Here is a 21,619-nt window from a genome sequence, read left to right as displayed (position 1 = left end):
TAAATGGAATATATTGCATACAGTGTTTTATGATACCATTAAAGTGCTTTTATTGTGCCTTATTTAATTTTGAATGGTCCAGTCCCCTTGCACACCATCACTTAAAATTTATCATTATGCGATACATGGAAAAATAGTCATAAGTGTATGGAATGGCATAAGAGTGACTAACTTGTGTCATATTCAATTTTGAGCAAACTGTCCCTTTAATACAGTTTTTACTTTGCGATTATGACAGAAATGAAGAATGAGAGAGACCCTGCAAACTGGGAGAAGCTTGCACTGTCACTGCAGACAGATATCTGAAACATGAGACCTGCTTTGAGTAAAGCATTGTGTCAGCTGAATTGCTTGGCAGTGAGAGGACACGGACACATTGACACAACACGCACGAACGGACGCACACTGATCCATCAATACACACGTATATAAATGATATAAGCACAAAGGCTTTACGACATAAAGTGACACCTGAGAATAACAACTAAGAAAAGTAATGTAAAATATGACTAATGAAAAAGAGAACAACAAAGTGATAAAGTTCTGTATCATTTTTGGGACATATTTAGAAATACACTTGTTTTTGCACTGCAGAAAAACATATGAGCTGAAACAACTACTCATGAATAAATCATGTGTGCATCTAATATGCATATCATTTGCATGAAACACTTTCCACACTACAGAAACTAAATTAGCTAAAACTTTTTCAGCACTCTAACAAAACAACTAAAAGCCTTAAACACAAACAAAGGCTGTTTTGTTGAAATGCAATGAAAGAGGGAAAACCAATCTGGATATTGCATTCTTTAAGAGGAAAAATATGTATGTGTGCAATAACTAACATAATCTGATCCTGGTACAGACCAGTATATCCTAGGCTCACTGGATTACACACTAATTTGAGACTAGCTGTATCACAGAGCCCAGATACTTAACTAACACCACCATTACTTTTTCATTAATGTAAACATAACATTAAATTAAATTAAATAGAGAGTGAAGTAACTAATACTTTGCATTTTGGGAGCACTAATTTACCTTGTCTTGGGATATTTTAAAACCATTCTCTGAAATATTAATGATATGTACATACATTTAAAGACTTAAAAACGTCATGTCTGCAGTAACATATTCTTGGAATGCCCAAAGGAACGACTGAATGATGCAATGAATAACTTCCAAAAACATATTCCATCTGCACTATTGCAGGTGAGTTTGTTGTTTACATACCAGAGCGAAGCGCAGCTTCCGAGACGAACACGAACACTGCTCAGCGTTTCTTCTGCTGAACACTTTACACTTTTGTTTATCTTGAAACAATGCTCCCGTTTTATATGCTTAGCGAAAACAGCCAGTCCTGGAGTAACTTTACCATGCTGCTCTGTAGATGCGTATGGAGGAGTTGCTGCTTACGCCATGACGCACTACGGCAGGTGTGCAGCAGAGGTCCATCAGCTTAAATTCGGAATAGCGTAGTACTAAGGAATTATTATATAAATTTAAAATAACACATGTATGATTATATGGTATATATTTATATATGGTATATATAAATATAATTATATTTAAAAATATCATTTTTATTTAACAAAATAAAAAAATGTACCATAATACCGTAAATTGTACATCCTATACAAAATTTAAGAAGCTTAAAATCAGAAAAGAAAAGTTATGTCAAAACTTAAGTTAACTCTGATAACGACAAATGTCTTAAAAATCAAAGCGACATCTGCTGGTCATTTTCTGAAATTCAGATCATTGGAAGATACACAATAAATAACAAGCCTACATACAAAAAACGATTTTATTTTACTTTAGTGAATGAAGGTGGATTTGTTTAGAAAGTCTACTTCTGTACAGACGAACCTTAAGGTCTACAACATTCTATAGGGAAGCAGTTCATCTTTTCCAAGTTTTCTGTGCAGGATAAAGTTGATAAAGTTTGTTTTAAATTCACATATATATATATATATATATATATATATATATAGAGAGAGAGAGAGAGAGAGAGAGAGAGAGAGAGAGAGAGAGAGAGAGAGAGAGAGAGAGAGAGAGAGAGAGAGAGAGAGAGAGAGAGAGAGAGAGAGAGAGACAGACATTTTCAGTGAGTGTAACACAATATTTATGTAAAAATTCAAACAACATGCTTATTCTGACTTGTACATATTAAATTATATAAAAGAATAAGGGAGCATATTAAATTTGATTGTGTTTTAAATGAAAAATGGGTAAAACCTAGGATGGGGCAAAAATTAAAAAATGTAGAATTACAACTAATTGGTATTTGGGATGAAAGTAATTCATATTTTAAAAAATTATTTTTGCTCAGAAAAACAAAAATGCAATTAAATTAAAACTTTTAAATACTTTTTTGGAAAAACAATTATTACACATACACAACAAGCAGCATTACACATTGTATTTATTGTATTTGTACTATGTTATTAGAAAAATAAATCTAAATTATATGTATATGTGTGTGTGTATATATATACCCTTCAAAAAAACCTTTAAAAAAATAAAATGTTTTAGGCATTAATTTCAATGACTTATTAAAGTATTTTACAATTATAATATTTATTTGTATTACTATGAATATTTTAAAACATATTTATTATTTATAAAATCATGAATTACTAATAAACAATATGAAAAAAAATGTATATATCATATTTAAAATGCTTATGACAACTTGCCCTGACAAAATGTATTAAAAATATCCTTTCCCTAAGAATAAACTTAAACTTAATTATGTTTTAATTATTCCTCATTATTTGCTTAACAAAAATATTAAAAATGTATACATTCATAAATAAAATAAAATCAAGACATTAGTTTACTAGTTAATTAAAAACAAAAATTAGGTGAAGAAATGTGTATGATTACTACTGTAATTCAAAGTTATCAAATAGTGATCCAACATCTCTTTAAAAAAATTTAAAAAAATAAATCACATACGACATGTTTTCAAAAGACACAAGACGGTCAGTCTTCATGTTTCATTTTATTAGGCATTTGTATTTACAAATCATCTTTTCAATTGTAAATTATCAGTAATTATCTGTAAATTTACATCGGCAAGCCTCCATGAGGTGCATCTCTGCACAGATAATCAACATAAATGCAGTTAAGAGAAGAACATCAACAGATTTTCTAAACTTGTTTTCAACGGCTGAATAAACAGCCCATGGAGACACTGAAATTGTTCCCTAGTAATAAAGTAGAGTTAACATTTGAATTAGACAAAAAAAAAAAAAAAAACATGGGGACAGAGCAAAATTAAATTTCTCTGGATTTGTCTTAAGCTGACTTGCAAAGCATAGATTGTCAAGTTTTAGCTCTAAAATTAACATTATTAACAGAGATTTTGAAATGACAGTGCAGTTTAGAACACAAAAACATCATCATCCTTTTTAGGATGAGATCTGAACAAGACTCCAGATATTCAAAAGGTCAAATTATAATTACTGGCTGATACGATACTGCTGCATTTAGAAGGACTTATAAAGTTATTTCTTTAATGCGTTAACAATGTGCATTAAGACATTCAGACGTTAAAATGTAAATAAGCTGTGCCATACAAAACATTGATTGAATGTATTATTATTTGAGCTTTTGACCGTTGAATTTGGGATATTTTATTTGAACATAGCTGGACAGAAAAATTAACAAGAGTAACTTATTTAAAACCCATTCTGTTTTCACTTTCATCTGTGAAAAAGTTGTTGAAAGAGCTGATTTGAAGATGATTACTTCTGTCAGTAAGCTCCAACGTAAAATAATTTCATTTATTGTTAACAGGACTTTTGTAGAATTTCATTTTTTACAGTCTTATACGAGGGCACATAAAGTCACATGCAAGCAAGAAGCGCTTTCCTATTTTCAGATCTTACGATTATGACTCCACATTGGCTTTGCAAACAGGAATAAGACATGACTATATGCTTCGCTCAGGAGATCTGTCAATATGTGCCAATAACTTTTTTCCCATAAACTTAATTAGACTCCTACGCTGTGTTTTTTTTTTTTTAAATACTGGGCCTGTTTGACGACAGAAACCTAATTGTGAGGGGAATACAAAAACATTTGATTTCTTTCTTTAAGGAGTACTGTTTTCAAGCAACCATTGTTTTGCAAAACAACTAAAATAATAGTAAAAAATGTGTTTGATAAAGCAGTGTATGGAATAAAACATCTTACAGCGATATAATCAAACATTTCTTTAAAAAAAAAAAAATCCAGTCCAATATCACAATTTTAATACAATCTACAACCCCATTTAAAGCACTGATAAATATAAATCCAAATGCATGTTTAAATTCTGTATATACTTAAATTTCTGTAAAATGTGAGTGAATAGAAAAAAAAAAAGACTACGGTGTGACAAACAAATGAACAAAAATCTATGAAACAGAGGCAAGAACATTGCACTCCCTCAGGATAAATGGGTTTTATATTGGTCTCTTCCTTAAGAAAGGCTGACTTATCAAGTTGTCCCTTTGTGTTAAAGTGCCCACCATGTTAAAGTGGCCTTGCTTATTAAGACGGCTGCTCCTAATTGAGTGCCCTTCCCAGTAGGCCGCTTCAATGGGATAACCAGCTGTGACACTGGCCCACAAAAACTTACAGGTAAAACTGTGCAAAAGCGCTTTCTGTCTTACTTGTCGTCCCACATGCCTCACAAGGGCGCTTTCTTTATATATCTCTTGGTCCGCCAAGAATCGCAACAGCATTGTGTACAGTACAGCTAGCTCAGTGTATAACTCATTTGAATGCACCTCTACGCCTCACTCTCTGCAAGGAAATCCTTGCTATAAAACCCAGAAAAGAATTGTAAAACCATCTCTAAAAGAGTGTAGACACTATAAATAGGCTTAGCAATCTTTCTTAACTGTGGCACAAAAAAGAAACCTCTATTCTTTTCCTTCCTGTACCTTTTTTCAGTCCTCTTAAACAGGCTGATCCTGGCGACCGTAGTGCCACAGCCCAATCAGCTTGTCCATGCGAGTGGGATGCACGGAGTCTCGAGTCCGTCCGCATGCTTATTGCTCTAAAGACACTGAGAGAGAAGAAGAGAGACCAAAAGAATCGAGATAGAAGGACCGCTGTGGATGATGACAGATATCAGAGGACGAAGAGGTAGACAGTATTCTAGAAGAGAGAGAAAACAAGCCAGAGAGTGAGAGGGAAGACAGAGGAGAGTGAGAGAGAGAAGGCATCAGAGGAACCACAAGTTATCGTGCTAGCAGCTTGATGAGGTTGGCGCACATCTCAAAGAACTCTATGGTGTGACTTCCTGGCCGGGGGAGGATCTCTCCCCCTGTGGAATCCACTGAGGAGGTAAGAGAAGAAGCCAGAGAGCCTTCCGCCGCTTTCCCTCCGGATATCGGAGGCGTGGAGGGTGCGGATGCGTCGCCCTTTGATGCATCCTCACATTCGTTTTTCTCGTTCCGGTCGTTCTTTAGGGTAGTCCGGTAGTTACCGACTGAGCCAGAGCGGTGAGGTGTGGCGGTCCCTGATTTTACTTCTATCATGTCATCTAAATGAAACACAAGACATCAGAGAGTGAAATATACAAAAAAACAAGTCTCCAGACCACTCTGCAACAGACATTACACTTATTAGGAATTGAAAAAGGCAATTCTTAAAGAATCTTTTGCCCTCAGCAATTTGTTTTACCAGAATAAACAAGCTTTCCATTGATTTATGGTTTGTTAGGATAGGACAATATTTGTCTGACATACAACTACTTGAAAATCTGGAAGGAAAAAACAAATCTAAATATTGAGAAAATCGCCATTTAAAGTTGTCCAAATTAAGTTCTTAGCAAAGCATAATACTAGGCAAAAATTAGGTTTTGATATATTTACGGTAGGAAATTTACAAAATATATTCATGGAACATGATCTTTATTTAATATCCCAATGATTAATTTATTTTTTTTTTTTACATTTTCTGTAATGTGTGTGATAAAATTACATTCATTTTATAAAATAATATTAAAAATATCCTTTACAAAACACAATATTTTTTTCAAATGTTGTGAAATGAATAGCCATTCAGTAACTACACTGATTTAATTCTTACAAAACTTATATAATAAAGTAATTATTAACATAGTAGAAACGGTTAGATTCATTCAGTAACCATTCGTACCAGTGTATTTTTGATTCCGTCTCATTACAGTTTTTTTTTTATTTAAATATTGTAAATAAATAAATACATACCTAGCCATTCAAAAGTTTAGAATTAGTAAGCTTTTTAATGTTTTTAAATGTCTCTTATGCTCAAAGTTCTATTTATTTGATCAAAAATACAGAACATATTATGAAATATTATTGCAATTTAAAATAACAGCTTTCTATTTCAATATACTTTAAAATATCATTTATTTCTGTGATGCAAAGCTGAATTTTCATTAGCCATTACTCCAGTCTTCACTGTCAAATTATCCTTCAGAAATCATTCTATTATGCTGATTTATCAATTTTGGAAACAGTTGTCCCTGTGCTTTTTTTGGAAGCTGTGATACTTTAAGGATTCTTTGATGAAGAAAAAGTTTAAAAGAACAGCATTTATTCCAAACTTTCTTTTCTTTACTATCCCTTTTTATTAATGTAAAACATCCTTGCTGAATAAAATTATTAATTTATTTTAAACAAACAAACAAAGAAAATTTTACTGACCCCAAACTTAGAAAGATAGTGTGTATTGTTACAAAAGACTTCTGTTTAAAAAAAAAATGCTATTCTTCAACATTTTATTCATCAAAGAATCCTGAAAGCAAGCAGCACAACTGTTTCAAACATTGATATTAATCAGCATATTAGAATGATTTCTGAAGGATAATCTGAGTCTGAAGACTGGAATAATGATGCTAAAAATTCAGCTTTGCATCACAGGGATAAATTCTATTTTAAAGTATATTAAAATAAAAAACACTATTTTGAATTGCAATAATATTTCACTATATTACTGTTTTTTATGTTATTTTAATCAAATAAACACAGCCTTGATGAGCAGAAAAGACTGATCTTAACTTTGGATTCTTAATCTTACTGAACCCAAACTTTTGAATGGCAGCATACATATTAAAGCACTGAATAAAACCACACACACAGAGTGACAATTTTACCGTCTATGCTCCTGAAGTCTAGTAAATAGGTCCTGCTGTCCACCTGGTAGAGCTGGAGGCTCATCTTTGTATGTATGCCAGTGACTGGGTTCTTTCTCCGCACTCGCAAGTAATAAGGATTAACTACCTATCAAACCACAGAGAGAAAAAAAAAACAGTCAGCAGAGTAAACAGAGTATGTCTGCAATGGATCTAAAGTTCATTAATACTTAGCAAGCCTTTTAACTTTAAAAGAGCCTGTGCCAACTGGAACACTGCACTGGAACACTGTTTGCACTATTTTGAAGTAGTCTGAATGGCGTACTCCTGAACTGCAGTAAACAATGTTCCAGTTGATAAGAGAGGCTGCTTTGAGATAAGACAAAGAATGAAAACTTAGAAACAAAGACATGCAGGTCACTTCCGGCTAAAACTGATGACTCACTCACTACTTGAACTTAAGTCAGATGAATTAATAAACAAAGCAAAAATATAAACACCTTCTGCCACAGGTATTTCAAGGCATAAATTAAGGCATACCTATCAGTTTACACATGCTTCTTATTTGTTAGAGGTACACTACAGAAGAATTTGGATTTAATTTGTACAAACAAAATACTGGTACATAAAACTAGGTTCGAAATGATTATTTGTCCTTGTGTTTACATATAAAAAAAGTTTGTTGTCCACTACTGTATTTTCAGTATCATTACTACAGTCTTCAGTGTCACATGATCCTTCAGAAATCCTTCTAATATGCTGATTTGCTGTTCAAGAAACATTTATTATTTTCAATATTTAAAACAGTTCAATTCAAAGATCAGCATTTACCTGAAACTAAAAGCTTTTGTAACATTATACACAATTCCATTCAAAGCTTAGAGTCAGTAAGGTTGTAGAAATTAATACTTTTATTTAGCAAGGATGCTTTAAATTGATCAAATGTGACCTGAAACCTGAAAAAAAAAAAAGTTTTCAACATAATAATAATAAATGTTTTTTGAGCAGTAAATCAGAATATTAGAATGATTTGAATTTTAGAATGATACTGGAGTAATGATGCTAAAAATTCAGCTTTGAAATCACAAGAAAAAATTACATTTTAAATTATTTTCAAATAGATTACAGTTATAAAAACTTAACAGATTTATTTAAGCATAAATTAAACATTGAAGAACAGTAAAAAAATGATAATGAATATGCTATTTGCTGCATATATTTAGCAAAATGCTCCTCTCTAGAGTTAATTTTTCTACTATCTGACTAATTAGTTTGTGGTCACCTAATATGTTTTTTCTGAGGTAAATGTGACGTTATGTGACACTGTTTACAAGCTGTTATACTGACATCTTTGTGGCTGAAACACTGATTGAGCAATTTTAGTAAGTTGTACTTTCTTTTAACATACCTTCAGATGTTTATTCATGTTTATTTCGTGCTGGAGAAATGATGCTAAAAATTCAGCTTTGAAATCACAAGAAAAAATTACATTTTAAATTATTTTCCAATGGATTGCAGTTATTTTAAATAGTAAAAATATTACATTTTTTTTTTACTGTTTTTGCTGTACTTTGAATCAAATAAATGCAGGCTTGATGAAAAGATGCTTCTTTAAAAAACATTAAAAATCTTACTGTTCAAAAACTTTTGACTGGTAGTGTATGCCAACAGATATGGTTATATGATTAGCTATTATCTGGATATTCATTTTGTAGGATTTTTTTTTAATACTGTAACTAAGTATAACTGACATAAACGGATTATCTGTAATTTCGTTTTGTCCCAAAATTCCTAGACCCAGAATTCCATAGTTGAAATGTTTCTTAAACGCCAAATCAGAATGTTAGAACGATTTCTAAAAGACAATAAATACAGAAAAGTTGTGTGTGTTTGTGTGTGTGAGAAAGAGAGTAAGTGGTCAAGCCTTTTCTATATATAGAATCTACCAAAAGCCCCAAAACATCTTTCCCGCAGGGCAAAGATGGAATTTACCCTAAGATCATAACCCTCAGGAGGACAAGCAGAAGAAATGCATTCCAGGAAATGCAGTTCACTCTATTAATCTGTTTTTACCACTCCTCTACCCTTTATTAATGCAATTTCTATTTTCCAGTCCCTAAACCAGTTCCTTGTCTGGATGTAATTTATTCCTTTAGTCGGTTCCAAAACAAGGCAACAACATATGACTCACATTAAAGGAACTGTTCACCCAAAAATTTAAATTCCATCATCACTGACTCACCCTCATGTCATTCTAATACTGTACTGGACATCATTTTCATTGTGTGGACAAAGACTTTTGTGTTCAGCAGAAGAAAGTCATACAGATTTAGGATAACATGAGATCAATGTTCCTACAAATGTAAAGTACAACCCAACACACAAACACAGCTGCATACCTTCCACTCATAGTCCAGCTGCTTCATAGCACGACAGACCTCACTCATGATATCATTTGGTCTGCTCTGGCTACGGATTCCCAGGTGCCACTTGGCCCGCCGGACACCGAGATGCTTGGACTTTTGCGGGTTAAGCTCATCCAGTGTGTGTCGAGGACGTGGCTGAGACTCGGTCACCAGGAACGGCACTCTCTCAGGGTGAATCTTTGCAGAGTGGTGCGCAGGCAGATCATCTAAGAAGCTGTCCGGGGGGCTGGAGGCCAAATAGAAATCTTTGGCCTCGCTCATAATCCGGCGGTTGTCTATGATCAAGTGATAGGCCACAGCAAGAGGATCCTGGTGATTGCGACTGGAAAGAAAAATAAAACAGATGAGTCTTTATTTGTTTGGTAGCATTTATTTTTACTACAGTAACACTAAAAGAGATTACACAGAAGTACAGCTAGTACAGAGTTACAAACAGGGCTGGGTTTTGACAAATTTCATGATTTGATTTTATTCTGATTCATAAGCTTGCCACTCAATTTCCAATTTGCTTCGATATTGATTATTTTGGATATATATATCAGGTACAGTACATGCCACATTTTCTCGAGGGGGAAAAAAAAAAAGTATGATCTTATGCAACATAATATACATAAGAGTTTTGTTACTGACTTTATTAGTTCAGCTAGTAGTGTTTGCTGTGGATTAGAAGTAGCCTACTTAAAGTAAGCATTCAGTAATTAGTAAAAAACAAACTGTTTTGTTTTGTTTGTTTTTTGCTGATCCGAAAAATGATCCGATCTGTGACTCCAAATCCATGATGTGATCCGAATCGTGAGTTTTGTGATCCGTTGCACCACTAATATCCATGCCCTTGCGCATCTGTGTATTAATCTGCAACGCGCACGTCGTGCAGCCTTTTACTCAGAAGTAGGCTACATGCAGTGTGGGAATAGTTGGTTACACAAGTTTGTAAAGTTAATTGTGTTGTAAATGCAATTGTCAAGCAGTTTGTGATGCATTTTGGAAACAGGAGATGGGCCCCTGGTCTAATGCGCCACCTGGCTTGAGAAACCCATTCTCAAATGACTTTTAGTCATTATTTGGTTAGCACACATATTCTGAATGCCTTCAGCAGAATTCAAATTAGCCATTTTAATCTAGATTCCAAAATTAATCTAGATTAATCTAGATTAAAAAACTTAATCTATGCCCACCTCTAATTTAAACATAAATGAAACATTGAAAAACAGTAAAAAATTATAATGAATATGCTATATTCACTGCATATATTTAGCACTAATGAGTTTATAGTCAGCAATTATGTTTTTTCTGAGGTAAATTTGATGTTATGTGACATATTGTTTACAAGCTGTTATATTACATTGATGTCTTTGTGGCTAAAACACTGATTGATGCTTGCTATGGATGCGAAAACACAAAAATCGAACCTGATTCGAACTTTCTTTTATGACGGACGAATGTTTCGAAGGCAGTGTGTAAACGTGATCGATAAAAAGTTAGGTCACATTTATTTTTTAACATGTGAAAATTTCGGACTCCGTGTGCAATGACCTTATCCGTTATTAAAGCGGATATTATTTGAGTATCAAAATACGTTTCGCAAAAAAGCGCACAAACCTGTACAAGCAGTTGAGCACCTCCTCCTCAGTGCACTCAAACTTCTCACACACCTCCTTCAGTGCCTCCTCATCAATCATATTACTGCTATATGCAGCGTCCTCTGGGAACAGATACTTGGGGAGATCTTGTTTGAACCACTCATCCTCCCTGATAATGGAGAGCAATGAAGGGAGAAAGATTTAAGCGGTTCAAATGCACTTTAAGAAATCGTGCTCTCAACATTCTAATTGTTTTGCATTACTAAAAGAAATGGACAGTGTTTGTGTAGTTTCTGACCGAATCTCTTTAATGGTGGCTCTCTTCATGGGGTCCACTTGGAGCATGTGTTTCAGAAGGCTAATAACGGAGGGGTTCAGGTACTGAGGCGTGAAGAAGATCCCATCGCAGATCTTCTTGAACAGGGTTGGCACGTGGTCGTCGTCAAACGGTAGCGTTCCGCACAGCAGAGCGTACAAAATCACACCACTGCTCCAGATGTCCACCTCAGGCCCTGCGTACAACCTAGGTGAGAGATGAACGGACAACACAAGGACATTTAAAACAACACAGGGCATTATCTAAGAGGATGAGAGCAGGATTTTGAGATTCAAACAGAGGTAAACAGTACCTTCCAGAGATGACTTCTGGAGCAGCATAATTAGGAGAACCGCAACTCGTTCTTAGGAATTCTCCATCCGACATCATGTTTGACAAGCCTACAAGGAGAAAAGTCAAAGTTTAAGCCAGTCTAGCTTGAAATATAAACATTACAGAAAGAGCAAATCCACCAACAACCTAGATATTTCATGCTTCCTAAATGTGAAGAGGTCACATACCAAAGTCTGCAATCTTGGCATTCATGTGCGCATCCAGCAGGACGTTCTCAGGCTTGAGGTCTCTGTGCACCACCATATGTCTGTGGCAGTAATCCACCCCTGAGATGATCTGCTGGAACAGACGCCTGCTCTCCTTCTCGTCCAACTGACCAGAGATGCAGGAACATGTATTTTTACATCTCCCATGTGGACTGAACTGAACATTCAGCTCCCCTGCTGCAACCTACTGGGCTGCACTTGTGGCCCCTGATATATACTACTGCTCAAAGGTTTGGGGTCAGAAAGGTTTTTTTGTCAAATGTGTTATGTTCACCATATAATATATTTTAAAATGGAATTTATTCCTGGGATGGCAAAGCTAGATTTTCTGCAGCCATTAATCCAGTCTTTAGTGTCACATGATCCTTTAGAAATCATTCTAATATGCTGATTTTGTGCTCAGTAAACATTTCTTATTATTATCACTGTTGAAAATAGCTGTGATGCTTAACATTTGTGCGCATTTTTCAGGATTCTTTGATGAAAAGAATTAACAGAACGTGAAAGTTTTGACAGTTTATCATGAATTTTTTGTCTGTTGAGTAAATTTAACGCTTGTTAAATTTACAACAACAAAAAAACTCACTCACCCTAAACTTTTGAATAGTAGTGTACATTTTTGATTAATGCTTAGATTAATTGATTTATTCTGGTAATATTGGAAAAGTTCGTTCCACAAGCAGCAGAATAGAGGTGTGTTCAGATTGGGTCAAAATGATTGATTTTTCATTTTATTCCAAAAATCATTAGGATTTAAGTAAGATCATGTTCCATGAAGATATTTTGTAAAGTTTCTACTGTAAATTTATCAAAACTTATTTTTTGATTAGTAATATGCATTGCTAAGAACTTCACTTTAAAGGTGATTTTCTCAATATTTAGATTTTTTTGCACTCACCCTCAGATTCCAGATTTTCAAATATTGTCCTATCCTAATAAACCATATATCAATGAAAAGCCTATTTAAAAAATAGCCCTTAGTGACTGATTTTGTGGTCTAGGGTGACAAATATCAAATTATTTGCATTCTGATAGCATTTTAAGATTACAGATCATTTAAACCTAAATTGTATGACTACTGGTTAACTATTGCTATCAAAATAGCTACAATTTTCCTTTCTGTTGAGCTCTGTTTGATTGACAAGCTCAACACTTTCTCCTGGTCACTGTTTTGCAAAACAGTAAAATTGAAGTAAATGTACTTTTCCACTGTAAATTATCTTTACTACATTAAATAGCCATCAATGATGGAGAGACTCTGGGCACATCAAAAATACCCAATGACAAAACAACCAAATTTAGTCAGTTATTTTCATTATCAATCATAAGCAATTCATTTTCCAGCCCTAATCATAACCCACACATTAAAACTGAAGATATACCTTTCCATTTTTACAGATGTAGTCAAAGAGTTCTCCTCCTGACACATACTCCATTACCATGAAGATGTCTGTTGGTGTGCTGATGACTTGGTAACTGCCAAACAAACAAAATGCACAAATTTGCAAAAACATTAATGTCACTGGTTCTGTCAGTGCAGTCAATGAAATGCATCTGAACTACAAAAATAAAATAAAATCATGAAAAAACTATTTGAAATTTTCCTATCTAGCACTGATCTAGTGATGAATTTAAGCATATTTGCAAGGCTTAGATTTTGAATTTTGCTTCTTCACTTCTACTATTTTCCACTATTTATATGAGAAAAGTCTATTAATCCCTAATGGTTCTGGAGCGTGACTAGACAGCTCTGACATTTCCATGTATTTTCTGGCAGCACTACAGACAGTCAGCTCACATGTACGCAATCAAGGTGACAGAGACAAAAAAAGTAGTTTAGGCAAAGCTTTACTGCTTCTTTATAATGTGAGGAAATGGAACCCCCCTCCCTGTTTCACATCCTCTGTAATTGTGTGAATGTCTTGTCTAATTCCAAACCACAAGAACAGAAAAAAAATGCAAGCATGGTCATTAGGGAAGCCAACCCAGATTCCCATACAAATGTGGGGGCTCATTTGCACGCACATCAATCTGTAACTCTATGGCGTTATTTTAATGACAAATGTCAAGAGCGCACTCAAAACGTCTATCTCCTCTTGCGCAAAGTGTGTGCGCGCGCTCAAATGGTGTTCTGCACACTCGCAAATCTCTCTGTGCTCATGCAGTATATATATGAAGGATTGTCGGTCCTGGACAATGTCAAAAATGTACCATTATGCATTAAAAAGTATCTCAAAACAAAACTGTTCACTGGAGCCTTTCCTTGACTTTTTATAGTTGTATTTGTTGTCGTATTTCCTATTTTATTGTTGTATTTTCTGTGAATGCATACATGCATCTCTCTGTAATGTACTTTGTAAACACTGTTTTAAAAGGTGTTATAAAAATAAAGATGTAACTAATCAGACTTCCATGACTGACCAATGAAGCTACTGAAATTAGAGCCTACACTCTAAATCTAATTGGCTGGGAGTGAACTGCACCTGGAATTATTTTGATAATCAAAGATGGATCTTTATTTTTAATTTTTTCAGTTTAATCATATTTAGCAGTGTTAATCAAATGTAGCCTATAGGCCTATGCTAGGAATTGGCTGCTTGGATGATTTGTACATATCATTAACCTCTGTCCAGTTGTATAGTCAAGCAAAGACTTCATATAAAAGGTCAGTGTTGTGTCATTAATTCAGATACTTCAACTGAATTTTCATTGCAATAAATGTTTAAAAGTAACAATTCATATCAAATAAACATTAAATTACTAACTGATACAAGATATAACACAACAAATGCTCTGCTAGAATCGCTGCTGTTTGGACATTTATTTAGATTTTTTTTTTTTTTTTTTTTTTAGTGTTTGCTTTTAGTTCTGAATAGTTTTTTTTTTTAACGAAAACACTTCATATTACCAACAAATTCAATGGCACTCTCCTCTAAAACAGTGAATTACATTTATATGACAGTTACAGATAATTGCATTGTCTGCACACACACTTTGCTCAAGGGGAGAGACACGTTTTAAGTGCGTCCACTCTCTCTAAGCTACAGCAGCGAATATCTGAGAGCGCGAGTCCGGTTTTGTGCGAGAGCAAAGGAAATCCGCGTGCGAGCAGAGAGATTCGTGCTCGCACATGATATTAATATGCTTTCGCGCTACAATAATGCGCTCTCGACATTTGTCATTAAAATAACGCCATATAACTCACCTACCTACATACTTAGTCCGGAATAAATGTTTTTAAAAAATCAGATAGCTGCACATTAGTGCCCTCAAGCACACAGCAGTTTCATTATTTGTGTATTATAATACAGATGGAATGAATCAGTACTCACAGTTTGATTATATGCGGGTGACGGAAGAGTTTGAGGTTCTGGATCTCACGTCGAATCTTCCCCACCACATCAAGACTGCGGATCTTCTGCCGGTTCAGAATCTTTACCGCCACCTGGTGCTTGGTCAACTCATGTTGGCCCACTGCATAGACAGATAGAAGAAACAAATGCTTGTGTATGTGTAGGCTTACATTTAAGCAGGTCATTACAATAAAATGTCCAATGTGTTTCTGACAAAGACACAAATCCCACACGGACCCAACATACTGTTACACACGTATTTTCATTCTCAACTTTTTATGATCATTTAAGACATAACTGACAAGAGAATAACTGACAAATGACCAAAAAATAATATTTCATAGGCATCTTATTTTTGCTTTACAGTAGGGAAATTACAATACTTCTTTCCCTAATTTCTGCACTTGAAAGAGATATTTTAAATTTGGACTGCAGTAACATTACACATTTAAACCGCTAACTGTCAGCAATTCACACTTTTATATTGACGGAAAACAGGCTTACAAAACCGCATCTCATCTAGTTAAACGTTTTAATCATCTGCCGCAAAAATAAAGCATAACTGGTGGCCGTTGCTTTCCCCATGCGCGCTAAACTCACAGCACATGCAATAAACTAGTTCAATGCACTCACTGTGAATGGAGCCGTTCTGAGGCGCGGAAAACACTGGATCACGAGTTGATCGCCTGAATGAAGTGTGCGCTTAGCTTTGATGGCCCAAAACACAACTTTAAAAACCTTTTATGTTAGAATATATATCTATATAGTATAAATATATATTTTAAAAAAAATTTTGCTTGGAAGACCTTGCTTCATATCGTCATGTGTCCACGATGATATTGATACAGTTTTGATATTGTGATACCACGATACTGATAATAGCATTACATCCCTATTTATTTCATTACATATTTGTTTACTTTTGTACAATAAACACTTCTACTGTAAAAGTTGTGTCATGAAGTAACTCTGAAAACACACTGAGCTAGAAGACATTCAAACTGCTGAAAGTCAACACCTTTAAAGCTTGCAGTTAATGTGTGAGGCTCACCGCACATTTATTCAATTTTTCCATCAAATATTTTTATATGGGCAAAGACTTTTCCAACCAATGTCTTCTAGGGCTGGATATTGCTGCAAGCTGTATAGGCTCGGTGAAGTTGCAACATTTAAAAACAGGCTGCCTGCATTAACTAGACTGCTCTAGTTATGCATTAACACAAACTCAGTCATGCAGAGGGAAATGTGTGCATGCATGTATCCACATACCTCACATATGTCTAAGTACTAAAACATGTTAGACTGGTGATCAGTAGTGTCAATGTCCTATCAGTAGTATATAAACTTCTCTTTTCTCAGAAATCGTTACACACACACACACACACACACACACACACACACACACACACCCACACAAAACACACTTCCTGTTTAAAAAGTTTGGGTTTGCATCATGTGTTGCCTCATAAATGGCAAATGCATTGTTTTGGGGGGCACAGCAAGCTGGGAAGCTATGACTTGGTGTTTTCTCACTGGCGTACAGGAAACTTGATTGAGAAAGAGTGGGCTTTCTCACCAACCATTTTGCAACACTAACCTGACTAATACGGATGCCATTTATAGGAATAAACATACAGTCAAACCAAAATTTATTCCGACACCTTCAACACTTCTCACATTATCAGTTGTTTATTCGCTAGTTTAGAAAATGGTAATAAAATTTGACAAAAACTGTGAGTTAAAGAGTTAAACTGTTTCAGAAAAAATTCAACATCATAATCCCAAATTAATTAGTCAAACCAAAATGTATTTAGACACCTTAAACATTGCGCAGTTTAGAAAGTGGTAGTAAAATACGACAAAAACTGTGAGTTAAAGAGTTAAACTGTGTCAGAACAAATTCAACATAATAACCAAATTAATTAGTCAAACCAAAATGTGACCCTGGACCACAAAACCAGTCTTAAGGTGCTGGGGTATATTTGTAGCAATAGCCAAAAATACATAGCCTGGCGAGCCAGACTTACATCAAGATGTTTAGTCTGGAAACTCTCCATAGACGCGGCTTACTCCGAGGGGCGGGATAAACGGTTGTCTCTCAAAATCCCTATGCACGCAATAGGATAGCGCTTCAACCAATCAGAGCAACGAAGAAGGTGACGTAGTCACTTTTTCCGTATCCAGTCGGCAAAACTCCAAACACATCTTCCTTTTTTAAAAATGACTTAAGTGCCGTTCTTTGCTCGTTTCTTAAAGAAAAACTTAACTCCAAGTCCTCCAGAGTCGCGGCCAAAGCCGATTCGAAAGACCGCTGTTCGACAGCTGCAGCCGCCATTCTTTGTTTTTCAAGTGGCAGCCGTCGCAACTCTGTCGTCATATGTTAAGCCCGCCCCGCCTACTCTATACGCGTTGTGATTGGCCTGACCCAATTTGGGTTTTTGCAGCTAGAAGGTCTATTGAGAGTGTCTAGACCAGAGGTCTCAAACTCAATTCCTGGAGGGCCGCAGCTCTGCAGAGTTTAGCTCCAACCATCTCCAACTCACACCTGCTTGGAAGTTTCTAGGAATCCTGAAGACCTTGATTAGCTGGATCAGGTGTGTTTGATTAGGGTTGGAACTAAACTGTGCAGAGCTGTGGCCCTCCAGGAATTGAGTTTGAGACCAGTGGTCTAGACCCACCTGGCTGCAAAATAATTTTTGCTGCCGCTAGGGTGCGTCTAGATTTCTAGGCTAAAAAATACATTGTGTGGGTCAAAATTATTGATTTTTCTTTTATGTCAAAAATCATTAGGAAATTAAGTAAAGATCATGTTCCATGAAGATTTTTTGTAAAATTCCTACTGTAAACCTAACAAAATGTAATTTTTGATTAGTAATACGCATGGCTAAGAACTTAATTTTGACAACTTTAAAGGTGATTTTTTCAGTATTTTGATTTTTTGCACCCTTAGATTTTAGATTTTCAAATAGATGTATCTCGGCCAAATATTGTCCGATCCTAACAAACCATACATCAATAGAAATCTTATTCATTGAGCTTTCATATGTATACATCTCAGTATTGTAAAATTTAACCTTATGACTGGTTTTGTGGTCCAGGGTCACAAATGTATTCAAACACCTTAACATTTCTCGTATTATCATAGTTTATTCATTATAGTTTGGTAATAAAATACCTCAAGAACTCAAGAGTTAAACTGTGTCAGAACATAATGTCAGATAACTTTGATAGAAAGGTATGTAACAAAACATGATCAAGTCAAAGTGTCAAATCAAATTTTTTGGTCCCAAATTTTTTAGTGTATGAAGATGTATGTTTTGGGTATAATGCCAGTTTACTTTATTTTGCTATCTTACATAAATGAACTATGGTGTACAAAACCCACTAGTAAAAACTAATAATTATATATATATATTAGTGGTGGGCCGTTATCGGCGTTAACGTGCTGCGTTAACGTGAAACTCTTATCGCGCGATAAAAAAAAATATCGCCGTTAATCTATTCTCAAATTTGGGTTGGGAGCTGGGTCTAAACTACGCAAGCTATGATGACTTTCACCTTGATAGTTTAACGCGGATGTATACCGAAGACTGTAGAATATGGTCGCGCGTTTAAGTCTCCTCCGCCAAAACACAGACGGGATCGCGTCGTCCTCCATTCATAAAAACCGAATCTACTATAGCGAAATGCCACGTAAATTCGTCGTTTTTTGGATTCATAAATCAAATGTTGGTCAGTCACTTAATTCAAATCGCGATATGGACTAGTGTATGTGAAAACTGAAATGCAAAAAGACCGTTTTAATATGAATCCGATATGTTCCGTTTGGCGGAGACGAGCTTTTACTACACGCATACTGAAACACACGTGACGCTCCCGGTAATTTTTGGCATTTTCATCTTACATGAACAGATAAACTCAATCTCCCAAACTGCTGTGAGTGTCACTTTTACCGTTTCATTTGAGAAAACTAGCATCATATCATACTGTATGACACAGAAACTTCACGGCAACCTGTCAAAATAAAAGTACGGTGTAACATGTAATGGGTTGGGTAGGTGTTGACGTTAAAAAAAACACAATCTAATAGGGAGAAAAAATAATTTCATTGTTAGTTAGTTAGTAAACACAAGTACATCTAATTGAACATAATTTATTTTCATCAACAAATTATCATAGAACAGCTTTATGAGCTTTATGATCCATTCTCAAAGACTTTAAGTCATTATTTGGGTAGCACACATATTCTGAATGCCTTCAGCAGAATTCAAATTAGCCATTTTAATCTAGATTAATCTAGATTAATTCCAATATTTAATCTAGATTAAAAAAATTAATCTATGCCCACCCCTAATATCTGGTGTTATATTTGGTATATTTTTGGTTTGATTGTATCGTTACATGTCATGCTCGATTATTAAAGTCACTAACGTTACTGTGTAACTTAATTACGGATCACAAAAAAACGCAAGATTTTTAATTCATCTGACTCACAGCTTGCACCTTATCAACGAAATGAACGTTTTAAGAATAAACTATTTTCTCTTTCATTCTGACGAAGACTTGACTCTGACTAGCTGCATCTGGAAGTTAGTTGTCATTTGGCCTGTGCACGAACGAAACTATCATCCTCACCAAACTGCAACTTCAGAATACTAATCACTTCATAAACCATGAAGCTAACCAGGTTAGCTGCGACCAATCCCTGTACAAACCAAGATAACTCAATACACACATGCACACATTCAGAAAACCACGTAAGCATCGATCGGCTAACATTACCAACGCTGATGTTCGCAGAAAGCTTGTTGTTTAAGGTTTGTTTTATGACTAGACTCAGACTGTCATTAGCCAACAAGTGCTGCTGCTTTAGCCGCATTTAAATGCTCGATCATCTCCAGTTTTCCTTTACTGTCTTCAAAACAACAAGTACACAAAAGCCAAAACACCTAGGAGAGTTTTACCTTTGACTTTTCCAAACGTTCCCACTCCTAGTGTGTCTCCGAGAATATAATGTCCGATTTTCACCCTGCCTTCATGTTTCTGTTTGTCCGTCGCCATCTTCGCTCTGAGGCCCTACCTGAGAGAGGCAGCAGCGGACGGGGACGAGAGCGGCGTCTCTACTGACTACTACCGGTACAGAAGAGCGCGCCAAATAACAAGCTCCAAACGCTTGGATTAATGTTGAATACATTATTGCAAAATATTAACTGATTGTTCCAACTAAATTAATACAATACATGAAATTGAGTTTTATACAGGAACTGAAAGCTGAATAAATGAGCTATCCATTGATGTTTGGTTTATTAGAATCGGCCGAGATACTAACGTTACATGAATATCAGGAATCTGAGTGTGAAAAAAATCAAAATACTGAGAAAATCGCCTTTAAAGTTGTCCAGATGAAGTCCTTAGCAATGCGTATTACTAATCGAAAATTAAATTTGATGTATTTATGGTAGGAAATGTACAAAATATCTTCATGAAACATGATCTTAATATCCTAATGATTTTTGGCATAAAAGAAAAATCTATCATTTTGACCCATACAATGTATTGTTGGCTATTGCTACAATATAGGCTACATATAATAATCATAATCATGTTACATAACTGTTATAGCAGCAATAAGTGATTAAATAGCTAAATTTACACTAAATGGCAAATGCCAAATACAAAAGTATTCTCGTAACTTCATAAAGTCACGGTAAGTCACTGTTGTCACATGGACTGTTTTAACAATATTCTTAATACATTTCTGGGCCTTGAACATGGTAGTACCCTTGCTGTATGCAGGGTCAGAAAGCTCTTGGATTTCTTGAAAAATATCTTAATTTGTGTTACAAAATTAACAATGGTTTTTACAGATTTGGAACGACACTGGGGTGAGTAATTCATAACAGAATTTTCATTTTTGGGAGAACTATTCTTGTGCTATTCTACCTTGCATATTTAGTAACAATCTGTTTGGAAGAATGTAAAACAAACTTGTGGAACTGGTGGAAGACAGACATAACTGTATCTTTATTCATGCTGTATACTTTAACTGTTAAGTCACATTGGCACTAATGTGTTTTTATTCTTTTACAAACTGCTACCAGTATCCAAGGGCACTTGGAAAAAGTCTCCAGCTGTATCTACTTGTTGTTGGGCTGATGAGAAGTAGGGTCCAGTCTTTTATTGTAATTGTCCAACATGCTCTACCATGTAAGGCCTCTAATTCACAGGCTTTTTTGATGAGCTTTTCAAAGCTCATTTTGTCTTAGG

The 21,619-nt window shown here is 35.1% G+C and overlaps 1 protein-coding gene across 1 annotated transcript; it reads right to left on the bottom strand.

The window, feature by feature from the left end:
- Nucleotides 1-2,988: 2,988 nt before the first annotated feature.
- prkaa1 (protein kinase, AMP-activated, alpha 1 catalytic subunit) lies at nucleotides 2,989-20,443 on the bottom strand. The gene is made up of 10 exons (XM_073840279.1): nucleotides 20,317-20,443; nucleotides 15,332-15,473; nucleotides 13,382-13,475; nucleotides 11,961-12,105; nucleotides 11,753-11,840; nucleotides 11,422-11,646; nucleotides 11,143-11,292; nucleotides 9,517-9,865; nucleotides 7,139-7,265; nucleotides 2,989-5,542 (listed from the first exon to the last, which is right to left on the bottom strand). The coding sequence occupies exons 1-10, from the start codon at nucleotides 20,411-20,413 to the stop codon at nucleotides 5,238-5,240; spliced, it is 1,722 nt and encodes a 573-aa protein (XP_073696380.1). The 5' UTR covers nucleotides 20,414-20,443; the 3' UTR covers nucleotides 2,989-5,237.
- Nucleotides 20,444-21,619: the final 1,176 nt, after the last annotated feature.

Source organism: Garra rufa, chromosome 5 (genome assembly GCF_049309525.1).
Source record: "Garra rufa chromosome 5, GarRuf1.0, whole genome shotgun sequence".
In the NCBI taxonomy this organism is placed as follows: Eukaryota; Metazoa; Chordata; class Actinopteri; order Cypriniformes; family Cyprinidae; genus Garra; species Garra rufa.
This window is presented reverse-complemented; position numbering and strand designations above follow the sequence as displayed.